This window comes from Choloepus didactylus, chromosome 6 (genome assembly GCF_015220235.1).
Source record: "Choloepus didactylus isolate mChoDid1 chromosome 6, mChoDid1.pri, whole genome shotgun sequence".
Lineage (NCBI taxonomy): Eukaryota > Metazoa > Chordata > Mammalia > Pilosa > Megalonychidae > Choloepus > Choloepus didactylus.
This window is the reverse complement of record NC_051312.1, coordinates 62143990-62166387: the sequence shown is the minus strand read 5'-3', so window position 1 is coordinate 62166387 and position 22398 is coordinate 62143990. Positions and strand designations below refer to the sequence as shown.

The window sequence follows — 22398 nt, the reverse complement described above, 5'->3', positions numbered from 1 at the left end:
ATATTTCATGTCTATGAGTTTATATATTATAATTAGTTCCTATCAGTGAGACCCTGCAATAATTGTCCTAATGTGTCTGGCTTATTTCACTCAGCATATTGCCCTCGAGGTTTTGTCATCAACCCACTTTTTTTTAATATGGTTTTGTTCACTCACCATACATTCCATCCCAAGTAAATAATCGATGGTTTTCTGCATGGTCATACATTTATGTGTTCACCACCTTCACCACTATCTATATAAGAGCATCTACATTTCTTCCACAAGGCAGGAGGGAGAGTCAAAGAAGGTAGAGAGGCGAAAGAAAGAGGAAAAAAAAATGACAGCTAGGAAGCAGCAAAAGGAAAAATAACCTTAAATCAAAGTAGAATAAAGAATCAGACAATACCACCAATGTCAAGTGTCTAACATGCCTCCCCTATCACCCCTCTTATCTGCATTCACCTTGGTATATCACCTTTGTTACATTAAAGGAAGCATAATACAATGATTCTATTAGTTACAGTCTCTAGTTTAGGCTGATTGCATCCTCCCCCAATGCCTCCCCATTTTTAACACCTTGCAAGGTTGACATTTGCTTGTTCTCCCTCATAAAAGAACATATTTGTACATTTTATTACAATTGTTGAATACTCTAGATTTCACCAAGTTACACAGTCCCAGTCATTATCTTTCCTCCTTTCTTGTGGTGTCTCACATGCTCCCCACCTTCCTGTCTCAACCGTATTCATAGTTACCTTTGTTCAGTGTACTTACATTGTTGTGCTACCATATCCCAAAATTGTGTTCCAAACCACGCACTCCTGTCTTCTATCACCCTGTAGTGCTCCCTTTAGTAAAAAAAAAAAAAAAAAAAAAGAGGGTATGTAACCTTCCCATGTTCTCACAGTGGTTAAGTGACTTGCTAAGTTGGACCTGGAACCCAGGTTTCCGGACTCCTGGACTTGAGGCTTCCTCTCTTTACTTTGTGAAATTCTGTATGACTCCCAAGTAGGTACAATGTGGAGCTGGATTGCGGGTCCAGAAGCATCATGGATGTCACTGTTGAAAGCACAAGCTGTAATGTGTCACTTGACCAGTGGGAGGAGAGAAAGGACGCTCTGGTTTAGGGAGCTGAATGTTATCCAACTCCTTCCCCCTACTACTGCCTCCCAACTATGCTCATCTCTGCCGCTCTGAAAAGTAGGTGTAGTAGAGCAAGTATGTAAATCTTGGCTCTGTCACTTACTCTGTTACCTTGGGCTAGCAACTTGGCCTCTCTATACCTCAGTGTCTTATTTTCACTCTTTGATTCAATCACACAATTATTAAAATTATTTAATGAGGAATTACTACGTTCTAGGCACTGAACAAGACAAAGCCCTTCATCTCAAAGAGCTTCCATTCTGGTAGGCATAGTGGGTTGTTGGAGAGACAGATAATAAACAAGAAAATTAATAAATGCTATCATATGGGGATGGCAGTGAATGATATAGAGACAATAAAAGAAAGTGATAGACTGTGGTGCTAGTTTACACTGGGGTTCTGCTTATATGTGAAAGGAGATGGTAATCTCTACTTCCCAGAGTTGATGTAAAGATTATATAAAACACTATATATGAAGCACTTAGCACTGTGGCTGGGACAGAGTATTAATAATGGTAACAATTATTGAGTCCTTGCTATGTTCTAGACACTCTCCTAAGTTCTGTAGACATATTAACTCATGCAATCACCTTATTTTACAGATGAGGTAGATGAGGTAGAGAAGTTGAATTATTTGCATAGGATCAGGTAGCTAATAGAGGTAAAATTGGGGCTTGAACCCTGACATTCTGGCCTCAGAGCCTATACTTTTAACTGCTTTCCTAAATATCAGTGGTTCTCTCTTCCCTCCACATCATGATTTATGGAGGGTGGAGGGGACCCAAAGGAGGGCATGTTCAGCTCTGCTGGAGGTGTGAGGGGATGGAGGTCAGGTGGGACCTAGGACAGCTTGTGAATCAAATGCAAGGGCAGCTGAAAAGTGGGTAACCATATAACTTGTGATGCTACTAAACGACAAAGAAGGGGAGAGCTGAGGATAATGAAGTCATGGCATAATGGGATTAAGAGGGGATGGATAGGACCTATGGAATTTAGAATCTGGAACCACAAAGTTTTCCGTGGGCAGGAATCTAATAGAAGTTAAACACAAAAGGAAAAATGCTATATCTTGACTTTAGGTCCAAAAAATTGCAAAAGTACAATATGGAAGAAACTATTTGGGGATTTAATTAGCTTCAAGCACAGCATGAGCCAGTAGTACAGTGTGGTCAACAAAAGAGCTGACTCTGCTCTTCTGGTTAGATGCAAACACTCTTGGAACAACATTATATCTGGGCACCTCTCATAACACAGGTGCTTTGGAAAGCTTGGGTGTGGGGCCTTCCAGTTTCTGCCACGTCAAACAAAAACAAAAACAAAAACAAACAATCCTATTATCTACAACCTTCTGCCCCAGGTGTTTTCAAATAGGCTCAGTCATCTTTTGGTTTGTAGACTTTAAGAAGCATTAATATATTAATATATATATATATATATATATATATATATATATATATATATACACACATACACACATATATATTCTATAACATGCCACAATATACTAGATCTTTGTATAGCTAATGGATGGCAGGTATCAAAGGGTCAAGAAAAACGCATGAAATAAAAGTTTAAGACTGAGTAAATTAAAATTGGGAACAGACCTAAAATTATTTTATTTTAGTGGTACAAATCCATTTTGAGACCAGCTCACAGAACTTTGAGGAACCACAGAATTCTCACAGGAAGGTGGTTTGAGTATCACTGCTTTACTATACAACTGTTCCCATTCTCTTCATCCCCTTAATTGCCCCATTACCAGTGAATTGTTTATTCTGGCCAGAACATCCAGTCCTTCCACTTCTCCTTCATCATCATTGCTAGCTCTCCTCCCTCTGTGGGATCCCTATAGGCTGTATAGCATGTGATTCAGGCATGTGGAGTCAGACACTCATTCATTTATTCAGCAAATATTTACTGAACACCTGCTATGTGCCAGGCTTTGTGTTAAACATTGCTTATGCAATAGTGAGCAGAAACAGGCATAGTCTTCTCTCTTACGGAGCCTATAATTTAGTGGAGGAGACAGATAAATAATCTAACTGAGCTCATGATTACAAATTGAGAAGACTTCCATAAAGGAACAAATTGATTTAGGCACTTTGAGAGCAAACATTGAAGGCAGTGGTCTTGGTGTTTTGTGATTAAAGAGCAAAATCAAACCCCTTTATACCAGTAAAATTACTTAATCAAGACAGTAAAGTCATAGAGAGTTAATTATAACAAGTTGATGGGTGAGTTCAACCTTTTAAGATAAACTTATCTACCTTGAATAGATAACCTAGTTTCCTACAGAAAGTATTTTAACAAAAGTGGTTTCCTATAAAAAATGCTTATGGTCTCAAGTTTGCTAGTCAACAATCCTTGAAACTATTAAAACCAACCTGTCATATTACAGGAAAGTTCTTTGCCATTCTTAGTAAACAAACTTAGAAACTTTATAATGACATGATATAGAATAACTAGAGCTTTAACATAAATTTTATGGTAACTGATATGTAAATATTCTCTATTTTTTTCATTATCTATCCAAGATGTAACGGTCAGCTGAGTACTTTCTCATCTCCAAGCACCTGTGTTAACAGTCTTCCTCTTCTTTTCAAGAGTTCTCATTAAATGGGGAAATAAGACTTGTGGCCCCTGGCCTCAGTTATAATTTCTAGTCAAAACTGCTTAAAGAGTCATTTGGAGTTAATAATTTTCTGTTTCCTGACATGTGAACACAAAAGGAAAAATGCTGTATCTTGATTTTAGGTCCAAAGAATTCCAAAAGTACAATATGGGAGAAAATATTTGGGGATTTAATTAGCTTCAAGCACAGCATGGGCCAGTGGTACAGTGTGGTCAACAGAAGAGCTGACTCTGCTCTTCTGGTTAGATGCAAACACTCTTGGAACAACATTATATCTGGGCACCTCTCACAACACAGGTTCTTTGGAAAACTTGGGTGTGAGGCTTTCCAGTTTCTGCCACGTCAAAAACAAAAACAAAAACAAAAACAAAAACAAACAATCCTATCATCTACAACCCTCTGCCCCAGGTGTTTTCAAATAGGCTAAGGGCAAGTCCCTTAACCCCTCTGAGCCCTGAGTTCTTCATCTGTAAATTGAAGATGATGATAAAACCTATATCATAAAGTTACTGTGAGAATTAAATGAGAAAATAAAGGTAGAGCACCCAGCTTGGTGTCTGGCATATATTAAATACCAGAAAATATTTGCTATTATTAATAGGAAGCAGAGCTTTAGGAAACTAATTGAAGCAGAAATATCCTTACAACATGCTTAAGTAAAGAATTTACATGGTCATTTACCAGATTTCATAAAAGGAAAAATTCTTTTTGGAGGATAATTTGGTGATTTATCTGGGGAGCAATTTATGAATCATAAACATAATAATTTCTTTTGGTTCAGTCATGCTACTTCTAAGAATTTGTCCTAAGAAACTAATCAGACATGTGGACAAATATTTATGTAGAGGATGTTCATTACAGCATTATTTATAATGATTTACATATGTGATGGGGAAGATTAAATAAATTATGGTGGATTTATAAACTAAAACCTGAAATATGTATGTAAAATAATTGAAAGGAAACATGTAAAAACATTCAACTGAATTATCTCTGGACTATGGGATTGTAGGTGAGTCCTGTAATCACATTATTTATACTTTTCTATATTTTCCAAAATAAATATGCATTATTTTCATAATCAAAAAAAGTTTTTTTCATAGGTTCACAAAGTTATTTTTTCCCTAAAGCTTTGTAAAAAGGCCACACTGGAGTCACAGAATCCCAACACGGTAAGAAATGAAATAAAAATATTTTGACTTGGTTTTCATTTTCATCTCTCCCTTCCTCACTCCATTGCCGTTGTGCCAGTTCAGATCATCTCCAAGTCTCTTGCGGACTGTTGCAACAGCTTCCTAATTGTTCTCCTTGATTCCAAAATTGACTGTGCCATCCCATCTCCACGCTGGTGGCCTCTAGAATGATCTTTCCACAATGAAAATCTGGTTGTTCACACCCTAGCCCCCATCTAAAAACCATGGCTCCCGTGGACTTCAGCATAAAGTTGAAACTCCTTAGAGCAGGCAAGGTCCGTCACAAAGCAGTCCCCAAATAAACTTCTCTTCCTGCCTCATTTCCCACCACTCTCTCTGGTGTCCTATGCTCCAGACACACTTAATCACTGTCTTCCACACCTCTATGTCTTTACACGCACCTGTTACATTGGCTGGTAAACCCTACTGAAAATATCAGATGCCCCTCACCCAGGAAGCCTTCTCAGACATCTATCTCTGCAGGCAGCATTATTTGCCCTTCGGCCACCCTTTCCTTGGTGCCCACTTTCATCACAAGTCCTTGTGGCCTTATTGATCTGTAGGTCTGTCTGCCCCACGAGATGCACCTCTTTGAAAGCTATAGTTTGATAACATTTAACTGGATCCTGTTTTCTTCTTTGCCTCTGTCTAGCACCTGCAGCATGCTTATTGAATGAGTGGCTGAATGAGTCATCTACTACAGAGGTTCTCCAACTTCAACGTGCATATGAATCACTTGAGGAACTTATAAAGTTCAGATGCCAAGGTCCCACCCAAAGCTACTGAATCAGAATCTCCTGAGTAAGATTTGGTCTTCCATACATTTAACAAGCATCCCAGGTGATACTTAGGCACTCCAAAGTTTGTGAACGCCGAAAAGCCTCACTAATCTTTAGAAAAGTCCATGCATAAGTCATTCCAGGCAGATAAAAGCTCACTCTGAATTTAAATTTCTTCAAAGGAAGGAAAGCATTAATATAGTGAGCACTTATTCAGTATCAGGTGATTTATATGCTTCATTATATTTAGCTGCCCTATATACTTTTCTCATTTAATTCTCACAAAAACTCTCTAAGGAATCTTCTGGTCTCCCCATTTCAAAGGAAACCGAGGATCAGAAAGATTCAATCACTTGCCCAAGAGATACTGGTGGTGCTGGGAATCTAACCAGGAACTGCTGGCTTCCAAAGCTTGTTTCCATGACACCAGGCGGCCTCCCCAAACCTGCCACAGACAACACCTCTTTTCTGTGTTCTTCCTTTCTCCGTTCCCAAATGCCCACCAGTAAACTGGTGGTGGTCCTTGATAATGCTGTCGCGGGGCCTAGGAGAAATGGGAAAAATAAAAGTAATATAACTATTTTCACTAAGCTAAAGTCTAATTAAAGGATTGACCTCAATTCTGAGATTATTTATTTTATTTTTAGCGTTCAGATGTCTTTTACGAAGTGATGATGATTGCCATTTAGTTGTGTTTTCTTTTTTCCTTTTTAAAAATTCTTACTTGAAAAAATTAAAAATGAGCAACACTAGTTCAGTATCCAATTAAAAAAAAAATTGACTGGTTCTGGAAGTCCCAAAATGTGGTTACTGCTACTTTAAATACAATTCCCATGGCTCCCAGGGAGGAATGTAGACCTGGCATCGTGGGACGGAGAACATCTTCTTGACCAAAAGGGGGATGTGAAAGGAAATGAAATAAGCTTCAGTGGCAGAGAGATTCCAAAAGGAGCCGAGAGGTCACTCTGGTGGGCACTCTTACGCACACTTTAGACAACCCTTTTTAGGTTCTAAAGAATTGGGGTAGCTAGTGGTGGATACCTGAAACTATCAAACTACAACTCAGAACCCATGAATCTCGAAGACAGTTGTATAAAAATGTAGCTTATGAGGGGTGACAATGGGATTGGGAAAGCCATAAGGACCACACACCACTTTGTCTAGTTTATGGATGGATGAGTAGAAAAATAGGGGAAGGAAACAAACAGACAAAGGTACCCAGTGTTCTTTTTTACTTCAATTGCTCTTTTTCACTCTAATTATTATTCTTGTTATTTTTGTGTGTGTGCTAATGAAGGTGTCAGGGATTGATTTAGGTGATGAATGTACAACTATGTAATGGTACTGTGAACAATCGAAAGTACGATTTGTTTTGTATGACTGCGTGGTATGTGAATATATCTCAATAAAATGAAGATTAAAAAATAAATAAATAAATACAATTCCCCCTTCTACATTGTCAGCCTGTTTCCTCACCTCTTCCTGCAGCAAGGGAGATCACACATGACACTTCCTTGTATGACAGAGGTTCAGGCACTTGTTTCAGGATAGGGTGTGAGGGTGTGTGTGTGTGTGTGGTAAGGGGAAAGAATGGGTTGATTTTCTAGTTCTTGGGTGGGGGAGAGAAATGGGGAAGCTGCTCTGCATCCCCACCCTTGATGGCTGCCTTCCATTCCTTTCTGAGCCTGACCAGGGTGGAAAACAATTCCAGTTCTTTTTCTTTTGCAATTCAAACCCTATAGTAATTCATGATGCCTTTCCCGTTCCGGATGGGAGACAGGAAGCTGAGCTGGAATCGGAAAGTGTTTAGGGAGAGGACCAAGGTAACACAAACAGCTCTCCCTGGCCCTTGCAAAGGGTGCCTCAGCCTTCCTGCCTTTTGCTCCACTTCCAGTCAGGAGGACTCTCCTGGAAGGCATGGCCTGGCCCAGCCAACCTTCGCTGCCACTGCCTTCTTTTCTGGTCCTAGGAGGTATGAGGAGTGAGTTGGTTGGTGGGGCTGGAGATGGGAAGCTGAGGCTGTGGTCCTGGTGTCTGCCTCTCTCCCTGGACCATGAGCTCCGTGAGGAAAGGGAACGTTGTTTTCATAGTCTGTGTCCCAAATACAGCCTGGCCCGTTGTAGATATTTACTAAATACTGGTTACATGGATTAATGATTGCATTCGAGTGAAGCAACTAGAGGAAGGGTTTGGGCAAGGCGAGATCATCTGTCTGTGAAGCTGGGGTTTCTGAGAGGAAGAGATAGCAAAGTCTGCTCTGGTCAATTAGCCAAAGACTGACCCCTCAGGTGCTGATGTTGAGGAGAGAATTGCTAATTCAGGGTCATTAGGCTTGACAAGTGGGATCTTCTAGAATATTTTTTTCTTGAAGGTCATCCTCTGTCCAACTCCCAAACTCTTCTCCTTTCTAGTTTCTAATTTCTACTTCCTCCCCAAAGTTTAGGAAGGAACAACCCTTGAGAGCTTACAGTCTGGGTGGGGGTGTTGGTGAGAAGGCTGAACTTGGATGACCTTAACACAAGAACTATAAAACAGACTCCACAGGGCTTGGAACTTTGGAAGTTTGGTGTTGGAGGCTATCAAATCTCATACAACCCAACCAAAGCAGGGATCCCTTCTTGGGCACCCCTGGTATTGAATCCCATTAGGAGATCCTTGGTTTTGCAGCTTTAGAGTTAGGAATCCATTTACACCTTAAGGTCTGATGATGCCCCTGTCAAAAGAAAAAGGAAAGAAAAATCAACACCTATGGGTAAGGGATTATGCTGGACGTGGTACATGCATTAACTAACTTTACACCACACCTGCTAGGTATGCTATTTTATAGAAAAAGAAACAGACTCAGAGAGGTTAAAACTTTTTCCAAAGGCCAGATGGTAGGTGGAAAGCCTGGACTTGAATCCAGGTGTGTCTGGCCTAAGCCTAGAGGCCAACTAAAGGGTCCAAAATGTTCTCTGAGACACTGACTCAATATTTTCTCAGGAAACCAACCAAATTTAGTCCCAAGGATCTGGAAAGATGAATTCTGTTACATTTTTTAGTTCTCCTAAATGTCTCCAGAAGCAGACCCTGTATCATGAGCCACATCTGGCCACTCAAGAACTCAACTCCCTGTTCCAAGTGGCATCCACAATTCAGAGAACAGGTGTCAGAATTTCAGTATTCCTAGGTTGACTCCTGTAAGCATGGAGGGCAGGAAATTCTTGTAGGAATGCCTTGGGCTGGGGTTGAGGGAGTGGAGCTTCCCATGAACCATAGGTTGATGGAGTAGGCAGTCAGGAAGGGAGATGGGTCATGGTCCTCTGTCTTCAAAGTTTCTGGCTCACTGCAATGAGGAAGCAGAACCACCATCTATCATTTGTTGTAGAAGGAGGGAACCAAACCACAAAAACCACAGACCATCTTTGTGAGCACATACTTCTCTGGAGGTGTCTATCTCTTTCCCTCTGAGTGTATTTGGATCTGGATATATCTGTGGGGCCTGAGAGTGCAGATATATCCTCAGCCCATCTGTTTACATGTGTATTTATCCCCTTCCTGGTTTTCCTTTCTCTGTTATTCTCTTAAATGTCATTGACCCCCAGGGTTTGGTCTGCTCTGGTCCTTCTTCTCTACTCCCTCAAGACCCCTCCCTGGTTAATCGCATCCACTATTTTGCCTTCAGGATGCTTGTGACTTCCAAATCTGCACCCCAGTCTTCACCTCTGTCCTGAGCTCCAGATTTGTCTCCAGTTTCTGCCAAACACCTCCGCTTGGCTGACACATTCAGATCCTGTCTAACAACTTATTAACTCACTCCCCCACCCTGCTATCAGAACATCTGCTCTTGTCACACTCCCATTAATGTGTCTTCACTGGTGTCTGATTTCCCTCCCCAGATCTAAAGGCAGGGTGAGGGTTGGGTGGGGTGGAAGGGCTCCAAGAGTTGTTTAGAAGTGTTTTATGGATCTGCGATGGTCATAGGAAGGGATTTGGGACCTCCTATAGGCATCTGGGACCTCATATTAATTGAGGTCCAGAAGCAGGTCAAGAATAAGGTAAATAGTTTAGAGCTGGATTTCAATTCCTAGTGGGGCAAACTAAACGAGGAGAAAGAATGCTGTGGTACAACCATAGCAACTGGAGATGGCGGAGGCCATGGGATGAGAAGCAGCCCCACAGGAGAAAGCAAGGCAAGTTCAGAATGATGTGTAGCCCATGGTTTCTAGTTTGTGTGAGCTGGGGACAATCAGAGAAACTAAGGAACAGAAGACAATTGGTTTACTGTCAACTGCTAGGTCAAGTCCAAACTCAGCAGAACATCCAAGACCCTTCCTGACCTGGCTCATGCTTACTTCTCCAGTTTCACCTTTTCCACTCTCCAGCTCACCGCAGTGCTGAATTCATGTGTTCTCTTGTGCTTCTACGTGCACACACAGCCCACTTTATCGAGAATGTAATTTCCATTTGTGTCTACTTAGTCAACACCAACTTGTCCTTCTAGATTTAACCCCAGCTTCCTCAACTCCTCCAGGTACAACTAATGATTCCCTCCTTCTGATGTCACCTGTGACATACCTTCATACTGCAATTATTTCAATTGCCAGACTGCATAATAATTGTTTACTTCCATTACTCCACCACTGAACTGTGCTCTATGAGGACAGTCTCCACAGTCTTCATTTCACTCAACTTTTTTTGTTAGAGCAATTGTAGGTTTATGGAAAAATGACACAGAAAGTACAGAGTTCCCATAGATGCCACCCACCACCACAGTTTTCCCTAGTATTAACATTTCATTTTAGTGTGATACTTTTGTTACAAATGATGAAACAATATTATTACACTTACACTATTAACTTAAATCATAGTTTACATTAAGGTTCACTCTTTATGTTATACAGTTTTCTCAATTTTTAAAATCCCAGCAACTAACATAGTGGCCGGCACACAGTAGGTACATGGTAACATTTATAGGATGAATGAATGAATGAGCTCATATTCTTATAGGAGAGACTGGCAAGCAAAAAGAAAATTACAAAGTTGCCTGAACAGGGCCATTCTAACGGGTTGTTTTGGGTACAGAGAGGATGGAGTATCTAATTTCAGACAGCCCTATCTTGCTCCCTTGCTCATATAATACATAATTCAAAATAAGACCACTAAACAGTAAAATAAAAATTTGTATTTGAAACAAACAATCTTACCCACATGAACAAAATTAGAATAAGCTCTCTGTTTTTGAGAAGGGGGCAGTGCTTCTGATTTGTTCATGCCTGGATCAGTCAGGATGCTGGCAAGAGACAACACAATCAAGAATTTAACTGAAGTTGGCAGAAAACAGCACATTCAAGAATTTTACTGAACAGAATTTAACTGAACAGAATTTAATGACTATTTGCAGAGGTGTGAGCAGGATTAAGGAAACCCAGCCAGGATGATGAAATACCTAAAACGAGCAACAGTGGCAAGCTTTTGTCATCTTTAGGCCTGAAAATACAATAAGGGAGCTTGAAGCTGAAGCCATGGAGGAACAAAGCCACTGTCAGAACCTCAGCTTGGCCCAATGTGCTGGTGGGAAGGGGGCGGATAATACACCATCTATGCTCTCCTCTCACCCTCTGATCTCTTATCTCTGACTCTCATTAGCTCAAATCACCTGGAAGCCAGAAGGCAAATTGTGAGAATGAAATTAAGTTCAGCTTTCACACAGAATAGGTGTGCCTTGCAGGGTGGGGCAGTTAAGAAATTGGCAGAAGGTTAGAAAGACAAACTGTAATCCACAGTCAGTCCCCCTGCTTATCCGTCCACTATCTACTATCCTTGCAAGGTGGAGACTCAGGGTAGAGGTTCCCAAAATAGCCTCATAACTTGTTACCAAACTAGCCCAGACTGGCTCTAAAGAGGCCTGGGCATAACCATTATAGTCAGGGGTGGAGATTTGTTCCAAGGGTTCCTAATGTTGCAAATTTGCAGGGGAAACTTATTTCAAATGTTTCCAATTTGGGCAGGCTGCATGTTTCAAATTTGCTGGGCTAGTTAGGCTTGTCAAATAGAATATAACCTCTGGAGTATCCAGCCAATGGAGAAACCGGGGAGGGACTTGCGGTTAGGTGTAGGGAATAAATACTGCTGGGTCTATTGCTCTGTATGGCAACCCCCACATTTTGGTTGGGCGCCTGTTCTTGCAAGACGGTGAATAAATTCTTTTCTTCTCCACAATTGGGTGAGCGTTTATTCCTTTTTAGGAATAGTGCCTGTTTCTCACAAAATGAGTCCTGGTAAAGCAGTCTGTACAGGTCAGGTTCCCAGGGTAAGGTGGAGAAGGGCAGAGAATGGATCTGGGTGGGTGGGAGAGCAAAACTTTAGAGGGTTTGGCTAGAAAATTTCTACATGGGTGACCTATGCACATGATTAATCTGCCTGTTGGGTAATCAAGCACTGATTTGAACTCTATGGATGACAATTCTAGGTCTCATATTTTGTATATTTAGGTATCTTTGTATCCAAGCTTATTAAAATCTGTTAATAAAAATGCACAGCTAACATTATACTCAACGATGAAACACTTCAAGCCCTCCCCTTAAGATCAAGACAAGGATGCCTGCTTTTACCACTTGCATTCAATACTGTACTCTATGTAAGATTATTATGTTATCCGCAAATATAGATCATTTTACTTCTTCCATTCCAATTTGGATACCTTTTAACTTCTTTTTCTTGTCTAATTGCTCTAGCTGCTGCGTGCCTATATATGTGTCTCTTTTCAAGTTGAAGGTTGTGTGTCGGCTGCCCCTTGCGTGTCCATTTGTGAAGATTGCAGGTTTCATTGAAATTGTGTCCGTGGGGACCGCAAGCTTAAAAGCTGCCTTTTGTCCCCGGGTTCTAAGAATACGTGTGTAGTCCTGTACCCAGTTCAGGGAAGTGTTTTTCTCTTAGCCAGGCTGAGTCCTCACCCAGAGTTGCGGTCACGTTCCGGGATGTTTTGACGCGGCCTCGCAGAGGGGCGGAGCCTCCGGGGACCCCGCCTCCCGGCCCCCGGGAGACGCCTGATTTCCTCCTGCAGAAGCCCCCCGGGGCGGGCCAGCGTCGCCAGCTAATCTCGCCCCGCCGGGCTCCAGCCCGCGCATTGGCGGCGGCTGCGGTGACGTTGCGGGGTTCGCCGACAGCACCCCGAGCGCCGGGTGCGCGGGCAGCGTTGCCCGTCACCCCGGGCTTTGTTGCGTCGTAGCCTCCTCACCTGGCCGCGGGCGCGTCCCGGCCCTGGCTGCCGGCCGGAGCGGGCTGTCAGCCGCCGCCGCCATGGTGTCCCCGGTCACTGTGGTGAGTGAGCGAGCGAGCGAGCCAGTGTCCCGCGCGGTCGGAGCCCGCTGGCCTGGGGGCTGGGCGGCGGCGGGCCAAGCCTCTGGGGGCCGCGGAGGAGCAGGGATCCCGCGGCGGCCGACGCCCCCGGCTGGAGGTGGGCGCTGTCACGGCCCAGGCTCCGGGACCCGTGGCGCCCCTCGCTCGCCGGCGGGAGGGGGGAAGACAGGGCACGTGACTCGGAAGCGTGACTTTGTTGTTCTCTGTGTCTGGCGCGGGTCGGTGGGGTGGCGGCTTGGAGAGCAAGCAGGTAGCCGCGGGCCGCAGGTTCTGCGTGGGTGGGCCACAGCCGGGCGTGGGAGAAGGCGGGGAGTGGGGGGGGGGGTGTCAAGAAGATGACAGGGACCTCCTGGGAATCCTCTTCCAAACTTGTTTCTTCCCCTTCCGCGTCTTATAAACATGTCGAGGGTGAGGGAGAGGAGAGAGGACACCCCTAAACAACGCGCTGGGGGACGGGTGGTGGTGGTGGGGCGTTCTCTATTTGTCACCTTCTCAGACTTTCTCGACTCCAGTCTTTGTCCTCTCTCCCCAATCTTCTTCCATTGCTTGTTTCTCTGTGTCTCCCCAGCTCCTACCTGTTTCGCCTGCCTTCTACGAAGTATGAGGCTGGGGGAGGAGGTATGAAGCAGACCTGGATGATTCATTCCAAGGGCTGGCGGGTGGATGCTGGGGAAATCTGGGGTCGTGCATCTCCTCCAGTCTCTTTCTCCCTGACCCATGCTCCTGCCCTGACCAGGCTAGATGGAGGAATCTCCATGGGAAGAGACCTAGTCATCTCTTCTCCCTGCTCTCACTCCAGGCAGTGCAAGGGCAGACGTGGACTCTGAACCCACCCTTATGCCTCTTCCCAACCCCTTTCATCATTCAGATCAGTCCTCAGGTATCTGGTGGTCTTTGAGTCCAAGTGTGACTCCAGAGCCCTGCACTGGACAGCTCATCCAGCCACAGGCACAATCACTTTGGGCAAAGTGTGGGTGGGTATACAGGGAACCCCAGCTGCTCTGAGTAACCCTGTGACCCTATACCAGAAGCCCAAGGAAAGGAGCTTCAGGGGACCACAGATTGTCTAGTCCATATACCAAATATCCTCCACCAGCTCCCTCCCCAAGCTTGGAGAGTGCCTGCAGTGGCCTTGGGCACAACCTTTCTTTAACTGCCCTCTTTCCTAATTCTGCTGAGACCAAGTCAGCTGCTCTAACTTCCCCATCTCAGTTCCCCATCTCCTCCCAGACTGACTGCTGGTCCCAGATCAGCTGGGAAGAGACCCCTCCCCGCTTCCTGCCTCTCTGTCTGCTATGCCTTGAGTTGCTCTTGTTCTCTCAGAAACAAGACTGACTCCTGCTCTCCTTCCTAACATCTTTGGGGCTTCAGGGACAATTTTCTTGCCTCCAACTCATGGATCCATTTCTCTAGTCAGCATCTCCATCTCTTTTTCTTACCCTAGATGCTACCTTTAGGCTTGGGCAGGTGGAGTGGAGGCTGAGGAGCAGACTGGCCAAGCAGGAGGGAGCCTGTGGGAGCTGAGATTGTTGGCAGTGCCCATCCTCGCACATTCCTGGCATTCACCTGGTGTTGCCAGGGCCTTAAACTTGTGCCCTGGCCTCAGTGCCTAGGATCACGAGTTGGCCAGTCATGGCATCTCTGTGGTTTCCCACTGACTCCACTCCATTCCAGTCAACTGGCGGCTGATGCTGGCAGAGAGTGGAGGAAGAAGGAGGGCTCAGGAAAGGAGAAGCAGTGGTCTGTGGGAGAGGACATTAGCCCAAGGTTTGTTTGCTGCCCAGTGAGTTACCATTCTGACCCAGCCCCAGGGTCAAGAATGGACATGGGCAGCAGGAATAGTAGAGACCCAACCCTCCCACCCCAATACATTGAGCCTCAGGGTGATGACGAGCTTGTCCACGTACTGCAGACTGGTTGGGGCATGCCCGGCTGGGTTTCTCTATGCCCATCCTCCCTGCTTCTGGAGTGGGCCTGTCTCTGGGGTGGATGCTGGGTTGAGGGTACTGGCTTTGAGCCCCCCACCCCCACCCCAGGGAGCTCCCCAGCCCTGAATGCTGCCCTTGTCCTGTGTCCTCCAGGTGAAGAGTGAGGGACCCAAGTTGGTGCCCTTCTTCAAGGCTACCTGCGTGTATTTTGTGCTTTGGCTGCCCTCGTCCAGCCCGTCGTGCGTCAGTGCCCTCATCAAGTGCCTGCCCATCTTCTGCCTCTGGCTCTTCCTTCTGGCCCATGGCCTGGGATTCCTGCTGGCCCACCCCAATGCCACCCGCATCTTTGTGGGCCTTGTCTTTTCTGCTGTAGGTGATGCCTTCCTCATCTGGCAGGACCAGGGCTACTTTGTGCACGGTCAGTGACCAGAGTGGCTACCTGGGAAGGGCCCTAGGGTTGGGGGCTAGAGAGTCCTGGGGGGGGGGCAAGGATTTGGGGAGGGAGCTTTTTGAACCAGAATATCGGAAATTTGAAGGCTTCTTAGGCCAGGAGCTGTGGGGGGCCTCATTGGTGGATGACATTGCAGATGATCTGGTGATCATGGTGATCAACTCTGGAGTTCCTTGGGATAGTGGGGTGGGGGTGGGGTTGGCAGGCAGGGAGGATTTACCTTTATGGGTCTCTTCCCATCCCTGTTCTTCCCACAAAGCTCCTGGGTTATCCCAAGCTCCCCCACCCACCCAACTCATCTGAGCCTGCCCTCAGCATCCCCTCTCACTCCCAGGTCTGCTGATGTTTGCTGTGGCCCACATGTTCTACGCTTCGGCCTTTGGTATGCGGCCACTGGCCCTGCGGACAGGTCTGGTGATGGCAGTGCTGTCGGGCCTGTGCTATGCCCTCCTCTACCCATACCTCTCAGGTGCCTTTACGTATCTGGTGGGGGTCTACATGGCCCTCATCAGCTTCATGGGCTGGCGGGCTATGGCAGGACTGCGGCTGGTTGGGGCAGCCTGGCGCTGGACCAAGCTGGCGGCTGGCAGTGGCGCACTGCTCTTTATCATCTCAGACCTGATCATCGCCTTCAACAAGTTCTGCTTCCCTGTGCCCTACTCCAGGGCACTCATCATGTCCACCTACTACGCCGCCCAGATGTTCATCGCCCTGTCAGCTGTCGAGAGCCGGGATCCAGTGGAAGACCATAGACTGAGCAAGGCCAACTGAGGGGCCAGGGTTTGGTCATCCCTCTCTCCTCTGGGACTGGGGTCCAGGACCGGGGAACCTGCAGGAGCTGTTTCAGGATGGCTGCAGTGCCAGCCTGGGGCAGCAGGTACCACCCGGGAAATCTACAAGTTTGAAGGGGTGAGCAGGAAAAATCTACCTTGCAAAGCCAGTGGTCCAAGACAATGCTGAGAGCTAGAAAGAGCCAGCCAGCTGCCCCCTGCTGGAGCCAGAAGTAGACATCTCCCCACCTCTACCCCATCAGAATTGTCAAAGCTCCCCCTGGAGGGCGATGGTGCTCGGCTCCTTGACCCCATCTCACCCACTAGGGGGAAGAGACTGACTCCATCTCTTATGCCCAGGACCAATTTAAATGCTGGGCTTACCCAGACCCACCCTCTCTGATTTGCACAGAGTTGAGCGAAAGGGGAGAAGTTTGTGCTGAGATGGCGCAGGCTCCCCAGGGCTTGAAGCCCCTTTCACAGGCTCTAGTTGGGAAGATTGGATGAGGGTGGAGTCTTTCTTTTCCTCATCTATCCTTATTACTTGAAGAATCTCTATCTCTAAGTGATGGGTGGGAAGGTAAAAGGGTGTCTGTCCAGAGTTGGCAGGAGAGGGGAATGCCTTGGCCTGGGAGCTTGAGGCACCAAGAATTCAAGTTGGTCCAGTCTCTTTCATGGGCTAGCCCAGAGCTCAGACCCCACACTACCGCCCTCAAACCCCATCCATGGGGCTAGGGTGAACCATGCCAAAGGAAGGGGCCACCTCTGTGTATGTATGTGTGCGTGTGTCTGTCTGAGAATGTGCAGTCTGTCTACCATCTAGTTAACGTCATTCTCTGTCTGCTATCTCTGTCCTGCTGTCTTGTCAGGGTTTCATAGGGATAGGGTCTCAGGGAGCTGCTGAGGGGGTGTTGAGCCTGGTGCAGGGAGCTGGGACCTCCCGCCTCCACATACACACACTTTCTCAATGTTTTCCTCTCTGCCTCTCCTGCACTGGGGGCAAGGGGAGCAGGTTCCAATGACACTCCAGGGTCATTAAGGCCAGAGGCACATTCAATGCAAGGGGAGCAAGGGTGGGACAACTCCATCCTCTACTGCCCATGTGAAAAAAAAAAATAAAAACCAAGAGCCATTGGCTGCCCTGCTTGCCTGCTTATGTGGCATGTGTCCTGGAGAGGGGGTGGGGGCATGGTGCCAGGGGACCTGGTTGTCCTCACAGCCTGGATCACAGTCTTGGCCAACGCATCTTGGCACCAGGCTGGCCCCCTGGCTCTGGTGACACTGTGCTGGTTGGAATTTACCCTGATAACATGCGGGTGAGGGTGTGGTTCAGGAGGATGGGGGATGGGTAGTATTTACCACCAGCCAAATTTGTCCTTGGTGCACTTCCTTGTTGACAGGTGCTCAGTGCTCTTGGTGACCCTTTGTTACCCAGTGCCCCCCACTGCTGCCAACCCCCAAGCAGACAGATTCCCTTCAAGCATCTCCTTTTCCCTTGGAACCCAGGCTCAGTTGAACATCTGGGAGGGATGGGATTAGATTGGCTGATTCATACTTTAGATGTGAAGACTTGGCAGAATAATGTGTCCCTCCACTCCAGGGGCATTTGCATTTTAATAGGGCAATGCCCTAACCCAGAAGTGAAAAAGGAAGTCTTGGGTGGTACTTAGTGCCCCATTAGTAGAGATGTTACACAGTTATGGGGATGTGGTATAGGAGACTCAGGTCCCATGTGGGTGTTGGATGAATCCGTGATTTTCAAACTAGGGTTTTTACAGAGATCCCTGGTGGGGCTAATGGTAATGGGAATACCTTAAGTTTTTTTTTTTAAGGAAGGACTGTGCTGCAAAATATAAGTCTGCAGTCTAGTGAATTCGATGACCAATCCCTTCTAGCTCTGAAATGCTCTGATTCTCTTAACACTGGGAACCCTGGACAGTAAAAAGGCAAGGTCCAGATTCCGTCAAACCCCTGAATTCTGCTGACAAATCTGGTGTGAAGAAATGGGAGGGAGAAAGATTGGGAGGACTTAGGCAAAGACTTGTCCCATGTCCTGAGGAAAAAGTGAAGGTGCAGTGTGGCTGTGGAGGAGGGGAAGGCAAGTCAAGACCCAGTCAGAGCGGGCTGATCACTCCACATGTGAGTAGGTTTGGGCCAGGCTCTCAGTGGTCCAGGCCTCAGTATCCCCGTCCTATGCTCATGCCCATCCCTTTGGTCCCTGCTGTACAGCACTGGCAGGAACAGGCAAGGGTGAGGTCAGTGAGTTTATTGGCCCATCCCTTCACCAAAATTTTACATCAACAAACATCAGAGAGCAAACTGGGCTGCTCACACTGAGGTCATGCAGTGGGCAGGCCAAGATGCACCACGTTACAATATACGTCTGATGCTGGGGCTGGGCTGGGGCTCACATAAGGTGCTTTGATTTCTTCTGCAGGCTCTCCGTGACTGATGCTAGAATTGAATTATCATCTTTATCTGAAAGAGCAAAGCAAGTATTTGTCAGTGTTGCTACAGTTGACCCCAAACTGCTCTACTTGCTGTACTATGCAAGAACCAGGGGCTGGACCCCGGGACCCTCAATCCTCCCCTGGGACTGGACCCCAGTTCCCCAAGGTCAGCTGAGTGGTCTACAGCTGCCATTTATTCAACACTTACTATTTTGCCAGGCACTGTGCCGGGCACTTCCTTGCACTATCTCATTTAAGCCTTACAATAGCCCTTTGGAGTGGATGAGGAAACAGGCTCAGAAAGGTGATTTGCCCAAGGTCACACAGCTGATTAGTGTGGAGCCAGGGCTCTAGACCCATGTGTTTAACAAACAGTTATCAGGGATTTCTCTAACTGTGGAATGAAATCTAGATATCTCCCACAGTGCCTTCCATGGCCTAGTTCTGTTAAACAATTTAGCAGCCACTCTGGAGGCATCATTTCTGTGCCAGACATTTAGCTGAGCACTTGGGAGACAAAGCAAGGAAAGGCATTTCTAACCGGATGAACCAAGGTCTGTAACCATGAGAGACTACAGCTAATGAAGTGCAAGGAAAATTCAGGGAGGGGAACATAACAATGCATAAAGGTTGTGCACATGGTGCTAGGCTAGAGAGAAGAGGAGGAGGGTGGGTGGAACCTTGTTGGTTGGGATTTTATCACTAGGGTCATGGGAAAACTAGGGGATAGTTTAAGCCAGTGGGGAGTAAGGCAGTTCAGCTTTCCATCTAGAAAGTTTGCTCAGCTAGCTTTGAAGACAGTAGATTGTATGGGAAGGAATGAAATACTTCTCCTTGCATGTGCACATGAAGGCAAGGTGCAGAAGGAGTGTCTCCACCTGGGTTCCTGCCAATCCTCTTCCAATGTGTGCCTCCCATCTGCCCTTATCCTAGTCCAATATCAATCTTGGTTCCACATCAGAATCAGTAGCAAAAATGTGTGTGTGTGTATGTGTGTGTGTGTGTATACTTTTTTTTTTTCATATTCCTTCCTGAACTCTGAGAGATTATGATTGGTGGGTCAGGTTTAGCTCTGATCACCAGTATCTTTTTTAAAGTCGAGTCTAGACCCAGCAAGGGCTGGAAACCACAACCTACGGAGGGTTCACAAACTCCCATGTCTGCAAGGACCAGGCAGAAAACAAATGACACCAAGAGAGGATGGGACAACAGAGAGCTGTAGAACCACCTGATGGCAGTCAGATTAAATTTTAAAAGGCTCCAGCCAAAGGAAAAGCGTTTGCTCACGGCACACTCGACCGCCGTTTTGCATTTCTGCCCCTGACAGCAAGAGCGGGTGGGTGCAGCAGGGGCGCCTCTCCCGGCCGGGGCCCCGCGCGGCGCGCTCACCGTAGACCGTGAGCGTGCAAGTGCTGCGGTCCTTGCCCAGCTCGTTCTCTATCAGCACGCTGTAGTCGCCGCTGTCCTTGAGTGTGCAAGTGGGGATGACGAGGGTGCACACGCCGCTGGTGGAGTTGTACCAGAACTTGGAGTTGGCTGTGATGTTAACCTCGCCCTTGTAGAGAGTCACCGTGGGCCTCGGGTTCCCAAGGAAGGCGCAGGTCATGGTGCAGTCTTGGCCGCGCAGCACCGCGTGCGGCTTGAGCTGGGCCAGGAAGCGCGGCGCGTGGCGCCAATCTTTCTGCTGGTACGGCTTCAGCTTGGCACTCAGGTCCTCGACTGCGCGGCGGGGCAGGGCGGGCCGTGAGCGCGCCCCAAACCCCGCCTCCACCCCTACCCACCTCCCGCCGTCTGGCGGCTCGGAGGGCGTCCTGGAGTAGCCTGGGTCGACATTTTCACACGCCATCAACTCTGGGGGGCCCGTCCCTAGCCCCCCCACCACCCCCGACCCTTCACCTCCAGGGTTCCACGACCTAAGCAACCCGAGGGTTTTAACGCTTTCCAAGACCAAGGGTCCTTGACGTTATTCCAGCCTTCAGCTTCCTCGACTCCAATATTTTTGTGTCCTTTAACCCCTCACCAAGCTTCCCCGACATCATGCCAGCCTCCAGGGTCACCCTTTAGCCCTTCCTTTCGAGTTTACCGATGCTATCCCGTCCCTCGACTCCCGGTGCAGGGTTCTTGCAAGCCATCGCGTTCTCCCGGGGTCTGTCCGGCGTCCACACCCTCGTTAGCCCCTCCCCTCTCACTCCCCTCCCCTCCCGTTCCCCCGCCGTCACCCCGCCTCCGGAGGTACCTCCCCCGCTGGTTCCATCCCTCAGGGTATCCCCGAAGGGATTTCCATTCCTAAATTAACGTCATAAGCGTTAGGTTACCCCTTCCACCTCAACGTTTCCCTGGTTTTATCTCACCTCTCTAGTACCCCCCAGTGACCCTTATGTAATCCCGGCCATCAGGGCTTCCAGACGTAACCGAACCTCTAAATCTCCCGACTCACTCTTGTCCTTGTTGACGAGCCAGGTATCCTTGGAGTCGAGCGGATCGCTGTCACCGATTTCGTTCCGGGCCACCACTCTGAAGTAGTATTTCCTGCCCGGGAGCAGCCCGGTCACCGTATACTTGTTGCTGAAGACGCGCTCGGCCGCGGTGAACCAGGTGGCGGTGCTGGCGTCCCGCTTCATGATGACGTAGTGGGCCTCACCGTCCTCCTGCACGTCCGGGCTGTGGTTCCAGGTCAGAGTTACGGTGTTGGGGACCTCTTCAAACAGCCGTAGGTTCGTCGGCGGCCGGGGGAAATCTGGAACAGTCGGTAGGTTAGTCAGCCATTCTGGGGAGTACTGTGCCCATCCCAGCCCCCTGCCAAGCCTGATGTGGGATGGGCTCCACCGCATCCTTTCTTTGAGACCCAGGCGGGTGGTGTCCTGGAGTCTGAACCATTTCTGAAACCCAGCTCTGCCATTTCTGAGACCCATTTACTACTCATTTGCAAAACAGGGCTAACAATAGGTATTTCATAGGGGTCTTGGATAAAGTGCCTGGCTTTTAGTAACTGCTCAATAAAAGTTTGTCTCTTCCTTCTTTGGGGTTTTAGGGTCTTATTATAAAACTTTCAGTTCCATCTTCTCTAAGCAATCATCCCAATTTTTATGGAAGCTCAGTAGATATGACTGCAGAAACTGAAACAAGGATATGGCCTTAGTTCAATGCCTCCAGGACTTAAGGCAGTTGAGAAAACACTGGGAAACAGCCCTCTCTACCAAGGCAAAGGCTAATAAAGTCTTGCTTTGTGGTGTCAAAGAAACCTTCACTATCCCAAGGCATGACTTTCCAGTCGTGGGAACTCGGGTAGCAGTTGGGAACTATCCTTTGGAGAGTGTGCAGGGATAGCTCCTGAGGCCTCTGCCCAGTGTCAGTACCTGCCACACACACGTGGATGTCACAGTGTGCCTCTCCAAACTCATTCTGGAGCAAGATGCGATAAACCCCTGAGTCCGAGCGCTTAGAGCTGTTGATGAGGAATTGGGAGTAGTTTTTGCCCTTGGTGATGGTTTCCCGGCCCTTGGTGGTAATGCCATCTTTCTGCCAGATCACGTTGGGTGGTGGTGAACCCTGGGTGATGATAGAAAAGGGGCACCACGAGTCACCCAGATGGATCTGGGGTCAGGCCCTCCCTGTGGTGGAAGAGTCTCCTGCCAGGCTCCAGGGTTACAGGCCTGGCAAGGGGAAGAATCAAAGGCAGAAGCTATGAGGGCTACAAAAGGCATGGAGGGACCATCTTGGTTATGTGGA

The 22398-nt window shown here is 47.3% G+C and overlaps 2 protein-coding genes and 1 long non-coding RNA gene across 7 annotated transcripts in view; 1 reads left to right on the top strand and 2 right to left on the bottom strand.

Moving 5' to 3' along the window:
• Positions 1-7079: 7079 nt before the first annotated feature.
• Positions 7080-13248, bottom strand: LOC119536461. The gene is made up of 3 exons (XR_005217399.1): positions 12412-13248; positions 10920-11001; positions 7080-9054 (listed from the first exon to the last, which is right to left on the bottom strand). It is a non-coding gene; the product is annotated as an uncharacterized LOC119536461 (long non-coding RNA).
• Positions 12739-21264, top strand: TMEM86A (transmembrane protein 86A). Of its 5 annotated transcripts, none has more exons than XR_005217398.1 (5): positions 12739-13320; positions 13639-13688; positions 15152-15416; positions 15784-16358; positions 21130-21264. XR_005217398.1 is itself a non-coding variant. In XM_037839259.1 (5 exons), exons 1-5 carry the CDS (start codon positions 13011-13013, stop codon positions 16204-16206), a joined length of 852 nt encoding a protein of 283 aa, XP_037695187.1. In that variant the 5' UTR covers positions 12739-13010; the 3' UTR covers positions 16207-17360. The 5 variants fall into 5 exon arrangements, 4 of the variants coding, with proteins under 4 accessions (XP_037695187.1, XP_037695190.1, XP_037695186.1 ...); XM_037839259.1 differs by lacking the exon at positions 21130-21264 and having other exon boundaries at positions 15784-15918; positions 16115-17360; XM_037839262.1 differs by lacking the exon at positions 21130-21264 and having other exon boundaries at positions 12739-13031; positions 15784-17360.
• IGSF22 (immunoglobulin superfamily member 22) overlaps positions 18323-22398 on the bottom strand; it is a 19547-nt gene continuing 15471 nt past the window's right edge. The window contains exons 19-22 of the mRNA XM_037839611.1: positions 22026-22218; positions 21107-21406; positions 20059-20388; positions 18323-18697 (exon numbers count right to left, since the gene is read on the bottom strand). Of these exons, the coding sequence (XP_037695539.1) occupies positions 18627-18697; positions 20059-20388; positions 21107-21406; positions 22026-22218 (894 nt within the window). The 3' untranslated portion in view covers positions 18323-18626. The remainder of the gene's footprint in view (positions 18698-20058; positions 20389-21106; positions 21407-22025; positions 22219-22398) is intronic.

Excerpts from the sequence above, each read along its gene's own strand:
- TMEM86A (XM_037839258.1), top strand. The coding sequence starts at position 13,011 with ATGGTGTCCCCGGTCACTGTGGTGAGTGAGCGAGCGAGCGAGCCAGTG. Across the intron at positions 13,689-15,151 it reads GTATGAGGCTGGGGGAGGAG|GTGAAGAGTGAGGGACCCAA; the intron begins GTATGAAGCAGA and ends TGTGTCCTCCAG. Across the intron at positions 15,417-15,783 it reads CCAGGGCTACTTTGTGCACG|GTCTGCTGATGTTTGCTGTG; the intron begins GTCAGTGACCAG and ends TCTCACTCCCAG.